Source organism: Heteronotia binoei, chromosome 8 (assembly GCF_032191835.1).
Source record: "Heteronotia binoei isolate CCM8104 ecotype False Entrance Well chromosome 8, APGP_CSIRO_Hbin_v1, whole genome shotgun sequence".
Classification (NCBI taxonomy): Eukaryota; Metazoa; Chordata; class Lepidosauria; order Squamata; family Gekkonidae; genus Heteronotia; species Heteronotia binoei.
The window spans coordinates 119,023,593-119,044,131 of NC_083230.1; the positions used below are offsets into that span (position 1 = coordinate 119,023,593).

The window sequence follows — 20,539 nt, forward strand, 5'->3', positions numbered from 1 at the left end:
CAGACACCCTGTGAGGTAGATGAAGATATTGGATTTATATCCCGCCCTCCACTCCAAAGAGTCTCAGAGCGGCTCACAATCTCCTTTACCTTCCTCCCCCACAACAGACACCCTGTGAGGTGGGTGGGGCTGGAGAGGGCTCTCACAGCAGCTGCCCTTTCAAGGACAACCTCTGCCAGGGCTATGGCTGACCCAAGGCCATGCTAGCAGGTGCAAGTGGAGGAGCGGGGAATCAAACCCGGTTCTCCCAGATAAGAGTCCGTACACTTAACCACTACACCAAACTGGCTCTGGGATATAATGTCATAGAGCCCACTCTGCAAATCAGTAATTTCTCATCTCTGACACCTGGAGGTCAACTGTAATTAGGGTTGCCTAGTCCAATTGAAGAAATATCTGGGGACTTTGGGGGTGGAGCCAGGAGCAAGAATGTGAGAAGCATAACTGAACTCCAAAGGGAGTTCTAGCCATCACATTTAAAGGGACCGCTCACCTTTTAAATGCCTTCCCTCCGTTGGAAATAATGAAGAATAGGGGCATCTTCCTTGGGGGCTCATAGAATTGGACCCCCCTGATCTAATTGCTTTGAAACCTGGAGGGTGTTTTGAGGAGAGGAAAATTTGGTTCCTCTACTTCAAAACATAGCCCTCCAGAGCCCCAGATACCCACAGATCAATTCTCCATTATACTCTGGGAACTGGTCTCCATAAGGAATAACGGAGGGGCCAGCAGACATTTCCCTCTCTTCCCCCCCCCCTGATGAGGCTGAAGCAGGGGGAGGGGCTCCAGACTAGGGGATCTTCCTATGTTGTCCCATTTCGTAAGGGTATGTTTAGAAGAGTATAGGTTTGAGGAGAGTGTGAGATTATATTTGATATATTTGTAAGTTTCTGGCGGAATTGATTTATTTGCCTGAGGCTGGTTTTCACGAAAACCTGCGGTTTTTCTCCAGTCACCCACCTGGAAGTTGGCAACCGTAGGCAGACTGGCTTTGGCGTGATGGTAGCAGCCTCATCACATTTTCTCTCCACCAACCAGCAGGTGGTCTTTCTGCCTCGAGGACGGGAGGACTGGGAGTTAATTAAATAGCTAATTTAGAATAGTTCCATTGTGCGGCTTCATTAGGTTTTGTCACGGCCCTGGTCGTCTCCTCCCCAGCACGCAAGAGATATGATCGATTGGTTTTTCTTTTTTGCGGGTCAGGTTTTGCAGCCTTTGACAACTGTCGTTTGCGTGATGGATTTGCCGGTAGTGACCAGCGCCAGATCTCGCTGTGGACTGTAAATCTTTTTGTGGGTTGTAAATCTTTTTGTTGTTCTTCTTTTTTAAAGCGGCCCCGTGGCGCAGGGTGGTAAAGCAGCAGTACTGCAGTACTGTGGTCTGAACTCTCTGCTCACGACCTGAGTTCGATCCCAGCGGAAGCTGGTTCAGGTAGCCAGCCCAAGATTGACTCAGCCTTCCATCCTTCCGAGGTCGGCCAAATGAGTCCCCAGCTTGCTGGGGGGAAAGTGTAGAGGACTGGGGAAGGCAATGGCAAAGCACCCCGTAAAAAGTCTACTGTGAAAATGTTGTGAAAGCAACGTCACCCCAGAGTCGGAAACGACTGGTGCTTGCACAGGGGACCTTTCCTTTCTTTTCTCATTGTAAATGGCAACTCAAGAAAGCTTACAAAATGAGTCACACCAAAATGTTATGATCCAAAGGAACGATATAGGCCTCAGCGCGTTAAGAAACATGAAGCCCCGTGGCGCAGTGTGGTAAAGCAGCAGTACTGTGGTCTGAACTCTCTGCTCACGACCTGAGTTCGATCCCAGCGGAAGCTGGTTCAGGTAGCCAGCCCAAAGTTGACTCAGCCTTCCATCCTTCCGAGGTCGGTCAAATGAATACCCGGCTTGCTGGGGGGAAGTGTAAAAGACTGGGGAAGGCAATGGCAAACCACCTCGTAAAAAGTCTGCTATGAAAACGTTGTGAAAACAAAATCACCCCAGAGTCGGAAACGACTGGTGCTTGCCCAGGGGACCTTTCCTTTCCCCATGCATTACCCACACCATTTCAGGAAGGGCTAGGGTTTCCAAGTCTGATTCAAAAAATATCTGGGGACTTTGGGGGTGGAGCCAGGAGACACTGGGGGTGGAGCCAGGAGCAAGGTTGTGACAAGCATAATTAAACTCCAAGGGGAGTCCTGGCCATCACATTGAAAGGGACCGCACACCATTTAAATGCCCTCCCTCCACTGGAAATAATGAAGGATAAGGGCACCTTCTTTGGGGTCTCATAGAATTGGAGCCCCTGGTCCAATCTTTTTGAAACTTGTAGGGTACTTTGAGGAGAGGCACTGGATACTATGCTGAAAATCTGGTGGCACTACCTCAAAACATAGCTCCCCCAGAGTTTCAGATACCCAAAGATCAGTTCTCCATTATATCCTATGGCAGGGGTGGCCAACGGTAGCTCTCCAGATTTTTTATTTGCCTACAACTCCCATCAGCCCCAGCCAGCATGGCCATTGGCTGGGGCTGATGGGAGCTGTAGGCAAAAAACATCTGGATAGCTACCGTTGGCCACCCCTGTCCTATGGGAATCGATCTCCATAGGGAATCATGGAGTGCCCAGCAGACATTTCCACCCCCCCACCCCATGCTTTCTGATGACCCTGAAGCGGGGGGAGGGCTGCCAAATCGGGGGATCCCCTGCCCCCACCTGGGGATTGGCAACCCTAGGAAGGATACCCTATTTTCACATGCTTGCTGGTGTTTAGTTCTGGATGTTTGGAAAGCTGGTGTGATGTATGTCCCCCAGAGAGTACTGCGATCTGGCTCTCAAAGTCTGTTCGTAATCCCCGGGCCAAAGGAGTCCCGCTTGAAGTCAACCAGGGACAGGGCCTTCTCAATCACAGCCCCCTTGCTGGTGGAACCAGTTACCGGAAGAGGTCAGGGCCCTGCGGGATATTGGACAGTTCTGCAAGGCCTGTAAGACAGCCCTCTTCCGGTTGGCTTATAACTGACCGGCACCAAAATACTGAAAGAAGTCTATAGATAGCACACTGTTGGATTGATGTATTGATATTAACGTTTTAATTATGTAAATTGCTATTGTGTTTTTTTTGTATTTTAATGCTATTGTATTTTAATTCTGACTTTTATTGTTAGAACTTTTACGCTGTGAGCCGCCCTGAGCCCGCTTCGGTGGGGTAGGGCGGGATATAAATCAAATCAAATCAAATAATAAATAAATAAATGTAGTGGTTAAGGCTATCAGTCTAGTATAGGGATGCTGAACTAATTTGTTATGAGGGCTGGATCTAACATAAATGAGACCTTGTTGGGCCGGATCCTGTTGGGTTGGGCTGAGCCACGTCGGGCTGGGCCCTGTGTGTACCTATTTAAGATTAGGCAGCAGAGATATAAATTTTATAAAGAACACAGACAAACACAAAATCACACTTTAAAAAAAACTTCAATTGAGAGAGCCTGTCAAAGCAAGGTATTCCTCCCCCCCCCTTCCCCAAGGGAGGAGCCTCAGCCAATGGAGAAAATAGAGGTTTTGCTCTGTAGCTCCTGTGCAGTTGAGCAAGGCTCGCAAAGCAAGCTGTGATGCAGAAGAAAGCGAGAGAGAGGGAGAAGGAAGCGGATGGCAGCCAGTCGCTTGGGGGCCTGATAGGAGCCCTCTGGGGGTCTGATTAGGCCCCCGAACTGCATGTTTGACACCCCTGGTCTAGTATCTGGAGCACCTAGGCTCAGATTCCCCCTCATGGTGTGCACGCTTGTTGGGTGACCTTGGGCTAGCCGTATTCTTTCAGTCTAAACTACCTCACAGGGTTGTTGTTAGGATAAAATGGAGGAGAAGAGAACAGCGTAAGCTGACTTGGGTTCCTATTGGGAGAAAGGCAAGGTACAGCTGAAGTAAATAAATATCTCTTCCCTATCCCCACGCAAAGGTTTTAAAAAATTTTAGCCACTAAGTAATTGGCTACGTCATATTGCCCGTCATGGAAACTAGGCACAAGGTATAGATGGAACCCTCTGTCTGGGGCAGTGATGGTCTGTATTCTTGGTGCTTGGGGGGGCAACAGTAGGAGAGCTTCCAGACTTCTGACAGTGCTGGGGGGCCTCCTGATGGCACCTGGGTTCTGGGTACTGTGTGACTCAGGGTGTTGGACTGGATGGGCCTTTGGCCTGATCCAACATGGTTTCTGTTTTGTTCTTATATCTGGGGCAGTGATGCTCTGCATTCTTGGTGCTTCGGGGAAGGCAACAGTAGGAGGGCTTCTGGACTTCTGACCCCGCTGGTGGACCTCCTGATGGCCCCTGGGTTCTGGCCACTGTGTGACACAGAGTGTTGGACTGGATGGCCTGTTGGCCTGATCCATCATGGCTTCTCTCTTATGTTCTTATGGCCCTGCTGGTGGGCCTCCTGATGGCACCTGGGTTTTGGCCACTGTGTGACACAGTGTTGGACTGGATGAGCCATTGGCCTGATCCAACATGGCTTCTCTTATGTTCTGATGGCCCTGCTGGTGGACCTCCTGATGGCACCTGGGTTTTGGCCACTGTGTGACACAGAGTGTTGGACTGCATGGGCCGTTGACCTAATCCAACATGGCTTCTCTCTTATGTTCTGATGGCTCTTGCTTTGCTTCCCATGAATTCTGGGAATTGTAGTTTGGGGGGTTGCTGAAATTTCTCCCTTAGCGCAACTGCTCGGAGCTCAGAACTGCCGGGGGCGAAAATACCTAAGTAGAATGGCATTGTGATGTGGAGAGATTGCAGAAATGCTCTCTGGAAATGAAAAAGAGCCGGTGTTGCGTAGTGGTTAGCATTGGACTAGCATGGTGGGAGACCCTTCTTCGAATCCCTGTTCTGCCAAGGAAGCTCACTGAGGAACCTTGGGCCAGTCGTACGGTCTGCCTAACCTACCTACCAGGGTTGTTGTGTGGATGTAGGGAAGGGGAGTGATGTCAACTGCTCTTCGTCCCCCCGGGGGAGAATGGTGGGGTGTAAATACATTTTTTAAATTAAGAACAGTCTTATAGAAATTTGAAAGGTATCGTGCATGCTCTGTCCCTGGATATCACCGCTCAGCCAATCGGGATTGTGGTCCTCAGCCAATTGCCCCTTTGTCTCGTTTCAGCCATTAAAGAAAAGTACGCAGACTGGACGGACTTTCTCATACGTGACTTGACAGGCTCACGAACGGCGCCTGCGAATTTACTGGAAGGCGTATGTATCCCGTTAATTTCTTCCCCATGTTTTGTTTTGGTTTCGGCGATATTTTTGGTGTGAAAATTAAGACTCTGGGGTTGGCTTTCCCACCCCCTAACCTGAAGGGGAAAGGCCCTGGGATCTTTTGCGTAGCATCCTATAAAAATAGAGAAATGTTTGTGTGTCAAAAGTAGAAAAGAGAAAGGGTCTAGTAGTGCCTAGTAGAGCCAGTTTGGTGTAGTGGTTACATGTGTGGACTCTTATCTGGGAGAGCCGGGTTTGATTCCCCACTCCACCACTTGCAGCTGCTGGAATGGCCTTGGGTCGGCCAGAGCTCTGGCAGACGTTGTCCTTGAAAGGGCAGTTTCTGTCAGAGCCCTCTCAGAAGGCTCAGAGAAGCGCGGGGTATAAATCTGTAGTCGTCTTCTTCTTAAAGACTAACCAAATGGATGGCTGGGTACCAGCTTTTGTGAATCACTGCTCAGCTTCCTCAGATTTCTGTGAGTCATAAAAGCTCCTGCCCTTCCGCAAATTTGGATAGGCTTTAAGGTGATACTGGACTCCTACTCTTTTCTACTGCTACAGATGGGCTAACATGACTACGGATTTCAATCTTTCTCCATGACGACAGATTCCGAAGAAGCAGGGGTGGAATTCTACTAGGAGCTCCTTTGCATATTAGGCCACAACCCCCTGACGTAGCCAATCCTCCAAGAGCTTACAAAAAAGAACCTTGTAAGCTCTTGGAGGATTGGCTACATTATGGGGGTGTGGCCTAATATGCAAAGGAGCTCCTGCTAGAATTCCACCCCTGCTAAGAAGTGATATTCTACAGTAGTGGGAACAGAGACACAGATCTGTGGCGCAGGTTTGGCTCTCTTGATGACCTCTTGAAAGCATGGATGCAGATTCTTCTCTGGGGGGTTACTTGGGAAGAGGTTCTTGGGTTACCAACCACAGTTGGCCACCCGCTGGGAGGAATTGAGGGGCGGGGTCTGGGATAGGCGCTGCCATGTGACATCTGGGTGACGCTCTCGGATTCACCTCAAACTCTGTGGTTAAACCATAGAAATGGGGGTGAATTCTAGAGAGTCACCCAAGCCCCATACACACACACCGTTTCCCTCCTCTGTTTTTTGTCCTGGTGGGAACTGGGGGGTCATCACCAGGAGATCAGCCCATGTGGGGAGGGGTCCTTCCCACCAGCATTTGGAATAGTTGTTCGGAGTGGGGAATTCTGGGAGAGGTCAACCATTTTCTTTCTCCGCCTTCTCTGGAGATGGGAAAACCATCCCCGTCACCCTCAGCGAATGAGTAACTTGTGATTTGTGAATTACACTTTAGCTAGCAAGGCAAATGCCGGTGGGTATTTAGAGCATTTGCAAAGCGGATAATTCACCTATTACTGATTAGACTGTGGAAAGAAGTTAATGGAGTGTACAAAGGACTTAATGGACTTTGGCTCTTTCACAAAGCCAAATAAATATCTCCTTTTCTCTCTCTTTCACAGTCATGACAAAAGTCAAAAAACATTTGAAATGGCCTTTTTGCCCTGTGGGCACCTTTGGGAATCTGGCATGGTGTAGTGAGAGCAGCCACAAAATGGCTACCGCAGGGAGTAGAGTCAAGCACAAAATGGCCGCCATGAGAGGCAGAGCGAGTCCCAGAACTGCTGCTGCAGCTTGTCTTCAGTCACACAACAAAGATCCTTGTTCTGTTGTGACCATTGCTGCCAAAGCAATGTTTTTACAAATCCACTCACCCAATCAGATCGCTAGTGGCTGATCAGGTGACTTGCTGGGGAAAAGCCCCGCCTGGCCCTGCCCACTTTCAGAAAACCCACACAGCACAAGGAAAGTTAATTGATGGGTGCCGTGGCACGCACAGGCACCATGTTGTACCCAAGCAGTGAACAAGATATAAACTTGCACTGCTTCCTGGAGCTGTGGCCAGTGAGTGCAAAGGCCTTGGGATGTTCGAGAGGCACGGGGCCCTCCAAACTGTCACTTCGATGAAATGAGAATGTATTTTATTGAATGATCCAGTTAAGGCTATCAGTAGATCGGGGGGGGGGGGGGAATCCTCCCCCTACATTGCTGGCGTGATGACATCACTCGCAGTGACATCATGCCAGCAACGTTGCGTGCAGGCCGCTCTAGGACCATAGTTTCCCCGGATGCTCTAGCAATTTGGGAGGGAAAACTCTATGGTACCATAGAGTTTTCTCTCCCAAGTTGCTAGAGCGTCTGTGGAAAACCATAGAGTTTTCCTTTTTGTTTAAAATAACAAGATTTATTAATTTTTTTCTACATACTACACACAGTAAGGGAAAAGGTTGTGGGATACATGATAGGACAAGAGCATTATAAGTTCTACATATAAGTATCTTTTCTTTTAAAATCTTCACCAGTAAGTCTTAAACATATCATTATTAATTTTGCATACATTTTCAATATTTAGTAAAACATCTATATCTCAAGTTCTACTATTTCTTCTGGACCTCAGATATATTTACAATCAATATATGTTTTTCTTCTGTTAAAGATTTTATTATAAAATCTTGGCATATTGGTCCATAAAAATAATTCACCAAGAAAATATTACTTCTTTTTTTTCTAATAAATCATATTCTTATCTTAATCTTATTGATTCAATATATTTCTCACTTTAAACTATTTACTAAATATCTTCACCAAGCAATGCATATTCAACAATCATCCCAGGGATATTTCAAAAATATAATGCCCCCCCCAATAAATCTATTACATACTTCCAATAAATTTAAACTTCCTCCATATTTAATTTTTGTACCTCTTATCACCAAGATTTCATTCCAACATTTATTTCTTGACCCTACAATTTTAATCTGAGCCTCTTCCCAATAATACCTCTAAGAATTTCAAATTCTTCCTTTCTACCATTCCAGCAATTTCACCCCAACAATATCTTTGTTATTCATTCCTTTCTTATTTTCAAGCACCCTTTTATATATTTTCTCCGCCAGCCAAATAATCTAAATAAATCTCTCCCAATGCCACAGTCTTTTATTTCTTTCTCCAAACTGTCCAATTTTAATCGAAGCTTACAATTTTTTAACTGCATCTCTAATAATCCATTTTTCACAAAGTCTAAGGCTATATTAATTTCTTCTCCATTTTTGAAAATTCGAAATTTATTCGTCTCTTTCTCTTTTTTTAAAGGTCTTCCAATTTTTAGTCAGTCCTAATAATATACGTCTGTTAAGATTTCCCGGGCTGTTGTGGTTTTTTTTTTCTCTTTTGGGATCTTTGAGGGAGGCTCCTCCTCCTCTCTGATAAGGTGTTCTTTCTCCTTCACCTCCTTCTTTCTCCTTCACCATCGACTCCATTTTTAAAATAGTTCTCATATTGCTGGGCTTCTTCTTTTCTCCCCGTAATCTCTATCTTCTGGTCTTCTGATATAATCTGGTTTGTTACATCTTGTGGCTCATTTATACTGTCAGTAGAATCACTAGCTGACGGGTCACGTATCAGATTGAGGCATTCATGCAAAGACTTTTGCAAAGCTTGCATTCCATTTATTCCCCACATTTTAAGAAGGATATAGACAAGCTGGAACAGGTCTAGAGGAGGGTGACAAAGATGGTGAGGGGTCTGGAGACCAAGTCCTATGAGGAAAGGTTGAAGGAGCTGGGGATGTTTAGCCTGGAGAGGAGGCGGCTGAGAGGTGATATGATCACCATCTTCAAGTCCTTGAAGGGCCGTCATACAGAGGATGGTGTGGAATTGTTTTCTGTGGCCCCGGAAGGTAGGACCAGAACCAATGGGTTGAAATTTAATCAAGAGAGTTTCCGGCTCAACATTAGGAAGAACTTCCTGACCGTTAGAGCGATTCCTCGGGAGGTGGTGGGCTCTCCTTCCTTGGAGGTTTTTAAACAGAGGCTAGATGGCCATCTGACAGCAATGAAGATGCTGTGAATTTAGGGGGAAGTGTTTGTAAGTTTCCTGCATTGTGCAGAGGGTTGGACTAGATGACCCTAGAGGTCCCTTCCAACTCTATGATTCTATGAAATTGTTCTGAAGAATTTCTAGAGCCACATTTATATCCCAATCTGATTCTCTCTTCGACCCCTTCATGCCCATTCAATAAAGAAAGGGAGCTGTAAAAGTTTGTATCACTCTAAGAACCTTCTGCCAGTTTCTTCTCTTTTACAATATTTCCACTTTTCACTTTTATTTCACTTTAAGTCTTTAAATCAGTCCACTTTATATTCTCCAATCAAAATCCAATGTTTCACTTTATTTTTTCCTCCAGTCACCAAAAAGGATTTTTATTTTTCTTCAATCTCAAGCCCCGTTTTCGATTTTTAAGTCTTTTAACACTGAGAAGGGGGGAGGGGTTGAGGGGGACTAATGATGTCACTCCTCCCCTCCTTTTCTTAACTTTTTTCCCCGAGTTTTCTTTCTTGCAAAAAGAGAGCTACTTCAGTGACTTACTAGTAGATGTTTCATTCAGCGTAGAATATCACTATTTAATCTTCATTGCTCTTGGACTATCGAGCGGTTCACTTCTAGTGCCATTGCGAAAATGGCGACTGCGCGATGAAGCCGGAGGCAAAGAAGGTGCTATGAATTCTGCACACGTCAAAATCCTGTGCCACCCTCGCGCCGCTTGGTGCCAGAGATCCTTACCGGGTCTCCGGTAGAGCCCCCCTTAAAGGGGCCCCTCAGTTCACGCAGTTCAGAAGAGCTGCCGGGGAGCACTTGGCGAGGTGCTTCCGATCTGGATGCCAACATAACCCGGAAGCCAAAACCGTAGAGTTTTCCCAGAAGCTCCTAGAGCGGCCGGTGCGCGATGTCGCCGGTGCGATGATGTCACTCGCAAGTGACATCATCATGCCATGCCCGTGAAAACAGTCCCCCCCGCCGGAGGCTGCGGTGGACTTGGCAACCCTTGATCCAGTGCAATGAAATAGCTTTGATTTACACGCGCCGGATTGCTCGCATTTTAAGTCCTTGCCCTTCTGCCCATGACTTAACTCCCCCTCCTCTTATTTATCACTCTCGGCCTCTTGTAGCTTAGTTGCTAATGGCCCATAGTGTTTAATCAATAAGCAAGAATGAGGGACGGCCCGCTTCCCTGCCAGCTGTCAGACATAACGTTAATTTTTCTTTTTTGTAAAGAAAAAAATTATAATCACTGCTTATTGATTTAGTCATCAGGCTGCCCAGACTGGAGCACTTCTTTTGCTCCAAAAACTAATATTTGGCGCAAAGCCCTGTTGTAAGACATGAACATACAAAATTGCCTTACGCTGAATCTATACAACAATTAGAGAGTCATGGAAAAAGAGAGTAACCAGCAGACATCAAACATATCCCTTTGACCGTATTTTCTAGGAATATTTACAAACCTGTCAAATCTAATTCATAAACCATTTAATAATATATATTCCACTGAACACATACAAACCCGAATATATATTGCTTCAAGTTCAAATACGTAAGTCCGTGACAAAATTGTCTTCCACAGTATCATGATGGTTCTTCTCTCTTGGAAATGAATTGATTTGAAGTTACAACTTGGAAAGTTCTCACCCTCCGGTTTATTTCTTCAATGACATTCTGGTTACACAAATTTACACAAATTTAAATCTCAGTTCCAGCAATGTTCTGTAGTCCAGGGGTCCCCATCCCGCAGTCCATGGACCCTTACCGGTCCGTGGCCTGTTAGCAACCGAGCCATGAGTTGTATAATTGTTTCATTATATATTACAATAATCTTCCTGGGGTTTACAATATAGTAATAATAATAAGACGACAATGACTTTGGATTTCTGTCCTGCCCTCTACTCCAAATCTCAGAGTGGCTCACAATCTCCTTTATTTTCCTCCCTTCCAACAGACACCCTGTGAGGTGGGTGAAGTTGAGAGAGCTTTCCCAGAAGCTGCCCTTTCAAGGACAACTCCTATGAGAGCTATGGCTGACCAAAGGCCATCCCAGCAGCTGCTAGTGGAGGAGTGAGGAATCAAATCCGGTTCTCCCAGATAAGAGTCCGCTCACTTAACCACCACACCAAAATAAAGTGCACAATTGTATCATTCTGAAACCACCACCCCGCCCCGTCCCGGTCCATGGAAAAATTATCTTCCACAAAACCAGTCTCTGGTGTCAAAAAGGTTGGGGACCACTGCTGTAGGCCATGGCTGCACTCATAAAATCCACAGTAAATACAAGTACGTATAGACTAGGGGACAGGGGAGGAAGGATTCTCAGCCAATAGAAGGTAGAGAGGCTTGGCTCAGTAGCTCTACTGTGTGATTGAGATTGCTCTGCTTCCTTAAGGTGGTCAAGTCTGAAGTGGCCAGAGAAGAATACAGTTGGCTGAGCCACACTTTTGGAGTGGCTTGATATCTATTTGTTAAGAGCAGCCTGCATTTGTACTGAGTTACTGCACTGTGTGATTGAGAGAGCCTGGAAAAAGAAGCTCTCCCTCTCCCCCCTTCCTCCCCAAGGGAGGAGCCTCAGCCAATGGAGGAAACAGAGTTTTTGCTCTGTAGCCCCTGTGCAATTGAGCAAGCCTTGCAAAGCAAGCTGTTATGCAGAAGGAAGCAAGAGAGAGGGAGAAGGAAGCAGACGATAGCCAGTTGCTCGGGGGGCCTGATCCAGCCCCCAGGCCGCATGTTTGACACCCCTGCTTTAGAGGTCTGAGAGCACTAATGGAATTTCTGTCTTTAACAGAACTAAAAAGGATAAGTTTGCATTACAGTTGACATTGATCCACTGGTGAAAACCCATGGTTTGACAAATTTGGTCACGCTACACGTTCTGTCTCAAGGGTGGTCATTCTTGTGCTAGAACTCCAAACTTGGCCACAAAAAAATGTGCTCCATCTTGCACCGCAAAATACTGCTGTTAACCTTAAAATAAGTCCTGGAAATTAATTGCAGTATCTGAATTTGTGTGTCTACTGGAGAATTTCGCCCTGTCGAAGTCCCCCCGATTTCCAGCCTTACGCTTTTTTTCATTTTACAAAACGAATTTATTGTTCAGAAATTCAGCACCGCTGTTTATCTCCCTGTGTTTATTTTCCTTTTGCTTTCTGTGCCTTGAATGCATGTCTGGGTTAAAATCAGGAGGAAGGCGAGACGGCCGCTCTAGATGGGATGAGGAAAGCCGAAGAAATCGACAATTTTTTTTTAAAAAAGAAACACAAAAATCTGCTGCTGTCTCTATTGCCGTGCGAAGACTTGGAATAAAAGTTTAAAATAAGGAGTTTTGCTTCTATTCAAACAGCCTCTGCGAGGGAAAAATCCTGTAGACCTCATTACAGTTGATTCCTTAATAGAGCTGCAGGATTCCCAGAATCCCTTTCAATACTGGATAGTTAGCGTTCTTGAGAATGTTGGAGGAAGATTACGTCTTCGCTATGTGGGAGTGGAGGAGACTGAATCCTATGACCAGTGGTTGTTTTACTTGGATTACAGACTGCGACCCGTTGGTTGGTGTCAAGAGAACGCATACAGACTGGCTCCCCCTGCAGGTAAGGAGAGGAACTTCCAGAAGTCTCTCTCTTTTTTTTCTAGGATGTTTGTTTACGAGACTAAGGTTGCCACGTCTGAGTTGGAAAATACCTGGAGATGTTGGGGGTGGATCCAGAAGAGGGTGGGGTTTGGGGGGGGAGGGACTTCAGCATAGATTCCACCCTCCCAAGCAGCCATTTTCTCCAGGGGAAAAATCACCAAAATAAGGAAAGGAGAAGGAAAGGTCCCCTGTGTAAGCACCGGTCGTTTCCGACTCTGGGGTGACGTTGCTTTCACAGCGTTTTCACGGCAGACTTTTTACGGGGTGCTTTGCCCTTGCCTTCCCCAGTCATCTACACTTTCCCCCCAGCAAGCTGGGTCCTCATTTTACCGACCTCGGAAGTATGGAAGGCTGAGTCGACCTGGAGCTGGCTACCTGAAACCAGCTCCCGCTGGGATTGAACTCAGGTCGTGAGCAGAGAGTTCAGATTGCAGTACTGCAGCTTTAACGCTCTGCACCACGGGGCTCTCATAAAGCTCTGCTCATGACCCGAGTTCGATCCCCGGCAGAAGCAGAGTTTTCAGGTAGCCGGGCTCGAGGTTGACTCAGCCTTCCATCCTTCTGAGGTCGGTCAAATGAGCACCCAGCTTGCTGGGGGGAAAGTGTAGATGACTGGGGAAGGCAAGGGCGAACCACTCCGTAAAAAGTCTGCTGTGAAAATGTTGTGAAAGCAACGTCACCCCAGAGTCGGAAACGACTGGTGCTTGCACAGGAGACCTTTCCTTTCCTTGTTTATGAGACTAAGGTTGCCATGTCTGGGTTGGAAAATACCTGGAGATGTTGGGGGTGGAGCCAGGAGATGCCGGGGTTTGGGGGGGGGGGGAAGGGGTCTCAGCATAATACAGTGCCATAGAGTCCACCCTTCCAAGTGGCTATTTTCTCCAGGGGGCAAAAAATCACCGAAATAGACAATACTTTAAATGATAAACAAGTTGTCTTAATTTGATTTATAGGAATACCTTCTCACGCCATAAGACATACACCAAGTACAGCTTTTAAAAAGTCTGTGACAAATAGCTTCCGTAGTCCTGTGGCAAAAGGAGTAATAAGAGCCCCGTGGTGCAGAGTTGATTTCTTCGGTGTGACCCTTAATCTGTGAGCCACCCTGAGCCTGCCTTCGGTGGGGAGGGTGGGATATAAATGAAATAAATAAATAAATGAAGCTGCAGTCCTAAGCTCTGCTCACAACCTGAGTTCGATCCCAGCAGAAGCTGGGTTCAGGTAGCCGGCTCGAGGTTGACTCAGCCTTCCATCCTTCCGAGGTCGGTCAAATGAGTCCCCAGCTTGCTAGGGGGAAAGCGTAGAGGACTGGGGAAGGCAAGGGCAAACCACCCCGTAAAAAGTCTGCTGTGAAAACATTGTGAAAGCGACGTCACCCCTGAGTCGGAAACGACTGGTGCATTCACAGGGGACTACCTTTACCTTTTTTTTTTTTTTAGTCCTATGGTATACTGAAGTAGACGGTCTCTTTCAACTGAAAAGTTTTTAAACGATGCCCTGCACATAATGAAGGGAAAAGACATTTCCGATGTTCTTCTGGCGGTCCCTGGAAATTCCAGACCAGTAGAAAAAGACAGTAATTCCACAAGAAAGGATCGCAGGAGAGGATGAGAACTTGCCAAACCTAGGCCTTTGTGGCAGTTTCCCAGCCTTCGTCTGCTCGCTCTCTTGCACACAGTTCCTTTCACGGAGCCACAGTGTGAAGTTTTTCTACGTAGGTTCAACGCATACGTCTTATCATTCTGTCCTTGGCAGAATAGCAGAATTGGCCCAAACCTGGTGGTGGTGGCGGTTCTTTTTCTTGAACATACGAACATATGAAGCTGCCTTCTACTGAACCAGACCCTGGGTCCATCGAAGTCAGTATTGTCTTCTCAGACTGGCAGCGGCTCTCCAGGGTCTCAAGCTGAGGATTTTCACACCTATTTGCCCGGACCCTTTTTAGTTGGAGATTCTGGGGATTGAACCTGGGACCTTCTGCTTCCCAAGCAGATGCTCTACCACTGAGCCACCGTCCCTCCTTCTACTTGTCCTACTTACCTGTCCTTCCATCCAACCTTTCTGCTGTCAGACTGGATTCTTGTTTTTGTTGTTGTTGGCCTGTTGAACCATCTATTACAGGTGTGTTTGGTATATTGGGCATACTCTGAGAAAGTGTATGCCTAGCTTTGCAAATGTAGCTTTTGGGACCAGCTTTTGTGGTCTGTCCCCTCAGCCTTTGCAAATGATGCCGGTGATTGTTTAGGTTTGCCATCCCATGCTTGAGGTGGGCCTGGCAATCTGCCTGAATTACAGTTGTTCTCCACAGGACTTTTTTGCATATTAGGCCACACCCCCTGACATCACCATTGGTTCACACAGGGCTTGTCTGTGGCAAAAGCCCAGCAGGAACTCATGTGCTTATTAGTCCACAGCCCCTAACATCACCATTGTTTCACACAGGGCTTTTTTATGGGAAAAGCCCAACAGGAACTCATTTGCATATTAGACCACACCCCAACCTCATTATTATTTCATGCAGGGCTTGTCTGTGGGGAAAGTCCAGCAGGAACTCATTTGCATATTAGACCACACCCCCAACATCATTATTATTTCACATAGGGCTTGTCTGTGAGAAAAGCCCAGCAGAATCTCATTTGCATATTAGGCCACAGCCCCTGACGTCACCATTGTTTCACGCAGGGCTTTTCTGTGAGAATAGCCCGGTAGGAACTCATTTGCATATTAGGCCACACCCCCGACATCAACATTATTTCACACATGGCTTGTCTGTGGGAAAAGTCCAGCAGGAACTCATTTGCATATTAGGTCACCTCCCCCCCCCCCCAACATAACCATTATTTCACACAGGGCTTGTCTGTGGGGAAAGTCCAGCAGGAACTTATTTGCATATTAGGCCACAGCCCCTGACATCACCATTGTTTCACACAAGGCTTGTCTGTGGGAAAAGTCCAGCAGGAACTCATTTACATATTAGGCCACACCCCCGACATCACCATTATTTCGCACAGGGCTTGTCTGTGGGGAAAGTCCATCAGGAACTTATTTGCATATTAGGCCACATTCCCGACCTCACTATTATTTCACACAGGGCTTATCTGTGGAAAAAGCCCAGCAGGAACTCATTTGCATATTAGGTCACATCCCCTGACATCACCATTGTTTCACACAGGACTTTTCTGTGGTGAAAACCCAACAGGAACTCATTTGCATATTAGGCCACACCCCCTGACATCACCATTATTTCACACAGGGCTTATCTGTGGGGAAAGCCCAGTCGGAACTCATTTGCATACTAGGCCACACCCCCGACCTCACAATTATTTCGCGCAGGGCTTTTTTCATAGGAAAAGCCCAGGAGGGACACATTTATTTCAATTTGTGTCCCGCCCTCCCCGCCGAGGCAGACTCAGGGCAGCTCACAGGGTCATGCAGATGCATGAATATAAACAAACAATAAAACAGTAAAAACAATTTAAAACATAGAAAATGGACATTTCAGGTGCTGTGACGTTAAGTGTGTTGTCTTGCAATTCCAGCTAGGTATTTTCCGTAAGGCAGATCTCAATGGTCCAGATGTTCTATATGGAGCCGATGGCAAGAGGTGGTCCAGATATTTTTCGGCGACTTCAGTAGCCAGTGATCTAACTCGTAAATGCCTGGTGGAAGAGCGTCGTCTTACAGGCCCTGCGGAACTGTATGAGCTCTCGCAGGGCCCTGACCTCCTGCAGGAGCTCATTCCACCAGTGTGGGGCTGCTACAGAAAAGGCCCTACCTCTAGTTGTCGTGAGCCTGGCCTCTTTACGGCCGGGGATTGACCAAAGTACATATTTGCATATTACACCACACACCCCGACATCACCATTGTTTTGCACAGGGCTTTTTTTGTGGAAAAAGGCCAGCAGGAGCTCACTTTCTTAATAGACCGCGACGGCAAGCCAGCCGGAACTGCGTTTCTGTGTGATCTTCTTCGTGGTCTCTGTGCATCACACTGATGGGATTAAGGCGCCTGCGCCAATCACGATCGGTAACTTCAAAAGCTGCGGATTTCCGCGCCCCAGGCCCGGTGCGCATGCGCACAGCCCCCACTGCGCATGCTCACCGCGCCCGGAGCGGACATCCCGCCAGTTCTCTTCTGACCGCCGCTCGGATCAGTCGATCTTTTCGCTACGGTCGGTATTTTTTCCTATCTATATTTAGATTGTGGATTTCCAGAGTTTCTTATTTTCTTTCTTATTTTAGTTTATTATTTTCGATACAAAGAAGGGAACAAAATTGGATTCGTCGTTCCAGTTCCCAATTTTTCCTCGCCCTCCCCCCCCCCTCACCCCTTCCCGCCACGGATGGAAAGGCGCTGGGGATTTTTCCGGAGGTGCACGAGGTGTGGCAGCAAGATAGCCCCTCCAGACGGACACTCCCTCTGCCTACTTTGCCTTGGGGAGTCCCATATTCCTGACTCTTGCATACATTGCTCGAGATTTTCAAAGCAAACCAGGAAAAATCGCGCAGCCCGGCTGGCCGCCACTTTAATGGAGAGGGCACTTTCGCCGAAGAAGATGTCGACCACTCCAAAACCGTCGACATCCGAGTCGGTCGGTACCGACAGGGCCCTTACCGACGCCGATCGCCCCAGCAAGAAAGCGGGCTCGGCACCGAAGTCGGACTCCTCTACGCCCACAAAACGGCCTAGAGAGGAGAAGGTCGCCCACACCGGAGCAAAGAAGAAGAAGGCAGACAAACCCAAACCCAGTGGACACTCTGCCTCTTCTGCCCCGACATCGCCATCGGTGCAGGCGACGGGGAAGGTTCCACCACTCAGGCTATTCGCCTCGCCTAGCCGTCGTCACAGCTCACCGACGCTCTCAGCCATGTCGACGCAGATAGCGATTTCATCGGACTCTGACATCGAACTCGCCCAACGCTCGGGAACGGAGCAGAGTCCTGCGGATGAGCACCGCCCTCGAACCCCATCCCCGCAACCTAAAGGAGATGACCGGGCTACTCCCCCTAGGGGTCGGTCGCGAAGCCCACGGAGACCTCTCACCCCCCGCCATCGCTCCCGTAGCAGACGTCGGGACCGATCACATAGCCGCTCCAGGAGCCCTAGACGTCGGCACCGATCGCGTGAGTCGACCAAGGCCAGATCACCGGTAGATCGCTCACCGAGATCGAAGCCCAGGGACAGTTCACCACTTCGGAAACCACCACCCCCGATACCCTGGGACCAGAGACAATGGCAATACTTATACGGCTCTTACCAGATGCCCTCAGTTTTTCCCTGGATGCCCCCCAGACAATTGGACTGGGACCAGCAATCTGAGGCGTCAGTGAGATCCAGAACCTCCTATCATACACCGAGGCATACATCATCGGCGGCACTGGCGAAGCCCCCGAGCATCGAAAAGCCCCAAAGCAAAGCTCTCCTCGACCTCGAGGACAGGAAAAGGTGACCCCGGAACCAACTACGACCCCGGAACCTCATCCTAGGTCAGAGCACTCAGAATCGCCAGACGACTCGAAATCAGGGGAGGAGTCTGCTTCAGAAGAACAGGGCACCCCTTCCTCCCCGGAGGAACCTTCACCTTCGGAGAAAGTCGGGGAAGAACAACCGATATCGCCATCTGAAGATCTCAAATCCTACGGAGATCTTATTAAACGCATGGCCCAGACACTGGCTCTGACTACAGTTCAGCCCAAACCGATAGTAACGGACAATGTGTTCGATGTGGTGCAACTGGATACCTCCACAGCAGTAGCACTCCCTCTAACGTCGGTCATGCTACACACGGCCAAATCCGCATGGGACAAACCTGCGTCGACACCAATATCATCACGCAGGCTTGACCACATGTATAGAATTCAGGAATCGACCGCTGAATTTCTATTTAACCACCCTAAGCCGAACTCGGTGGTGGTCGCCTCCTCTTCCAAAGCTAGGAAGACCCACTCGACCCCCCCTGACAGGGAGGGTAAGAAGTTGGACAATCTGGGGAGGCGGTTTTATACGGCGGGTTCACTTGGCGTGAAAATGGCGAACTACACAGCATGCATGGGGCGATACCAATATGCGTTATGGGACCAACTCTCCTCTATTTTACCTACTCTCCCAGAACAAGCAAAGACAGCAGTCAGGAAATTGCAAAAGGAGGGAACCCTACTAGCGAAACAACAAATCAGTTCCGCAAAACACGTCGGCGATATAGGGGCAAAAACCATCTCCTCGGCTGTGACACTCAGGAGGCATTCATGGCTAAGGTCAATGGCCCTCCAACCGGATACCCAGTCGTATATAGAAGATTTACCATTCGATGGCAGCGGGTTGTTCAGTGCAAACACCGACACCGCTTTACAAGAATTGGATAAAAGCATCAAAACATCAAGAAACCTAGGGGTATCCACTTCATCTAAAACACAGTCCAAACGCCCTTGGTCAAAGACTTGGAACAAGAAACCGTTCTCAAAACAGCAAGGGGACCAGCAGTGGAGACCTAAAAGCTCGGGCTCTTTCTCCAAATCTCAGTATGGTGCAAAGACGAAGTACTCACCGACTTCTACGCAGACCCCTCGCCAAAAGGGGAATCGGCAACCCAAACAGAGCCTTTGACTGCCTCCCCCTATGTTCTGCCCTATCCCCGTCCCCTGGGAACCAGACAAGACTCTACCCCTTCTTCCCAGCTTGGGCCAAAATTACTACAGACAAATGGGTCCTCTCTATTATTCGGATAGGCTACCAAATAGAGTTTCAACAACACCCCACTGTCCCTACAGTCGTCTATACCACACACTCTCCAATACTAAAAGAGGAAGTACAAGCCCTTCTGCACAAGAATGCAATAGAGGCAGTCCCACAGTGTCAGGAAAAGCAGGGATTCTACTCCCGATATTTTATAATCCCCAAGCGGGATGGTGGCCTCCGGCCTATCATGGACCTGAGAGCTCTCAACATTTTCATCGCTCATCACAGGTTCAGGATGACCTCTCTGCAAAACATTCTGCCTTTGCTCAACCAGGGAGACTGGATGGCCACATTAGACCTGCAGGACGCATACTTCCACATAAGTATCCACCCAGACCACCGGAAGTTCCTCAGGTTTACCATCGGGAAATCCCATTTCCAATACCGGGCATTGCCATTCGGACTTTCGACGGCCCCAAGGGTCTTTACGAAGACCATGGCAGTAGTGGCAGCACATCTGAGACTGCAAGGGATAGTGATATTTCCCTATATAGACGATTGGCTCCTGGTGGCAAACTCCAAGGACCGTCTACGGCACCACATCCAGATAACCTTAGCCCTTCTACAGGAACTGGGTTTACAAGTCAACAACAAAAAATCACATCTCCAACCATGCCAGAGGACACAATTCATAGGAGCGATCCTAGATACAAGGAAATGCAAAGCGTTTCTCCCACCAAGCAGAGCAAACGACATCATCTCGCTTGTGTCAGAATTTTTCCACAACCCAACGGTGAGAGCGAGACAGATACAGCGCCTTCTGGGACTGATGGCCGCAACCACTGCAGTCATCACGTTTGCCAGGTTCCACATGCGGATGCTCCAACTGTGGTTCATCAATGCATTCAACTGCCTGAGGGACCCCCCGTCACGCCGGATGCGCATTCCGGAACCAGTCCTACTCTCTCTAACGTGGTGGCACCAGAGACAACATCTAACGGAAGGTGCCCCATTTCACAGAAAGGCCCCTTCTCTGACGATAACCACAGATGCATCCCTGTGGGGCTGGGGAGCTCATCTGGATGGCATGTGCGTCGGG

The 20,539-nt window shown here is 48.0% G+C and overlaps 1 protein-coding gene across 1 annotated transcript in view; it reads left to right on the top strand.

The window, feature by feature from the left end:
• SFMBT2 (Scm like with four mbt domains 2) overlaps nucleotides 1-20,539 on the top strand; it is a 96,898-nt gene that overhangs the window by 15,679 nt on the left and 60,680 nt on the right. Inside the window, exons 4-5 of the mRNA XM_060245974.1 lie at nucleotides 5,131-5,219; nucleotides 12,477-12,723. Of these exons, the coding sequence (XP_060101957.1) occupies nucleotides 5,131-5,219; nucleotides 12,477-12,723 (336 nt within the window). The remainder of the gene's footprint in view (nucleotides 1-5,130; nucleotides 5,220-12,476; nucleotides 12,724-20,539) is intronic.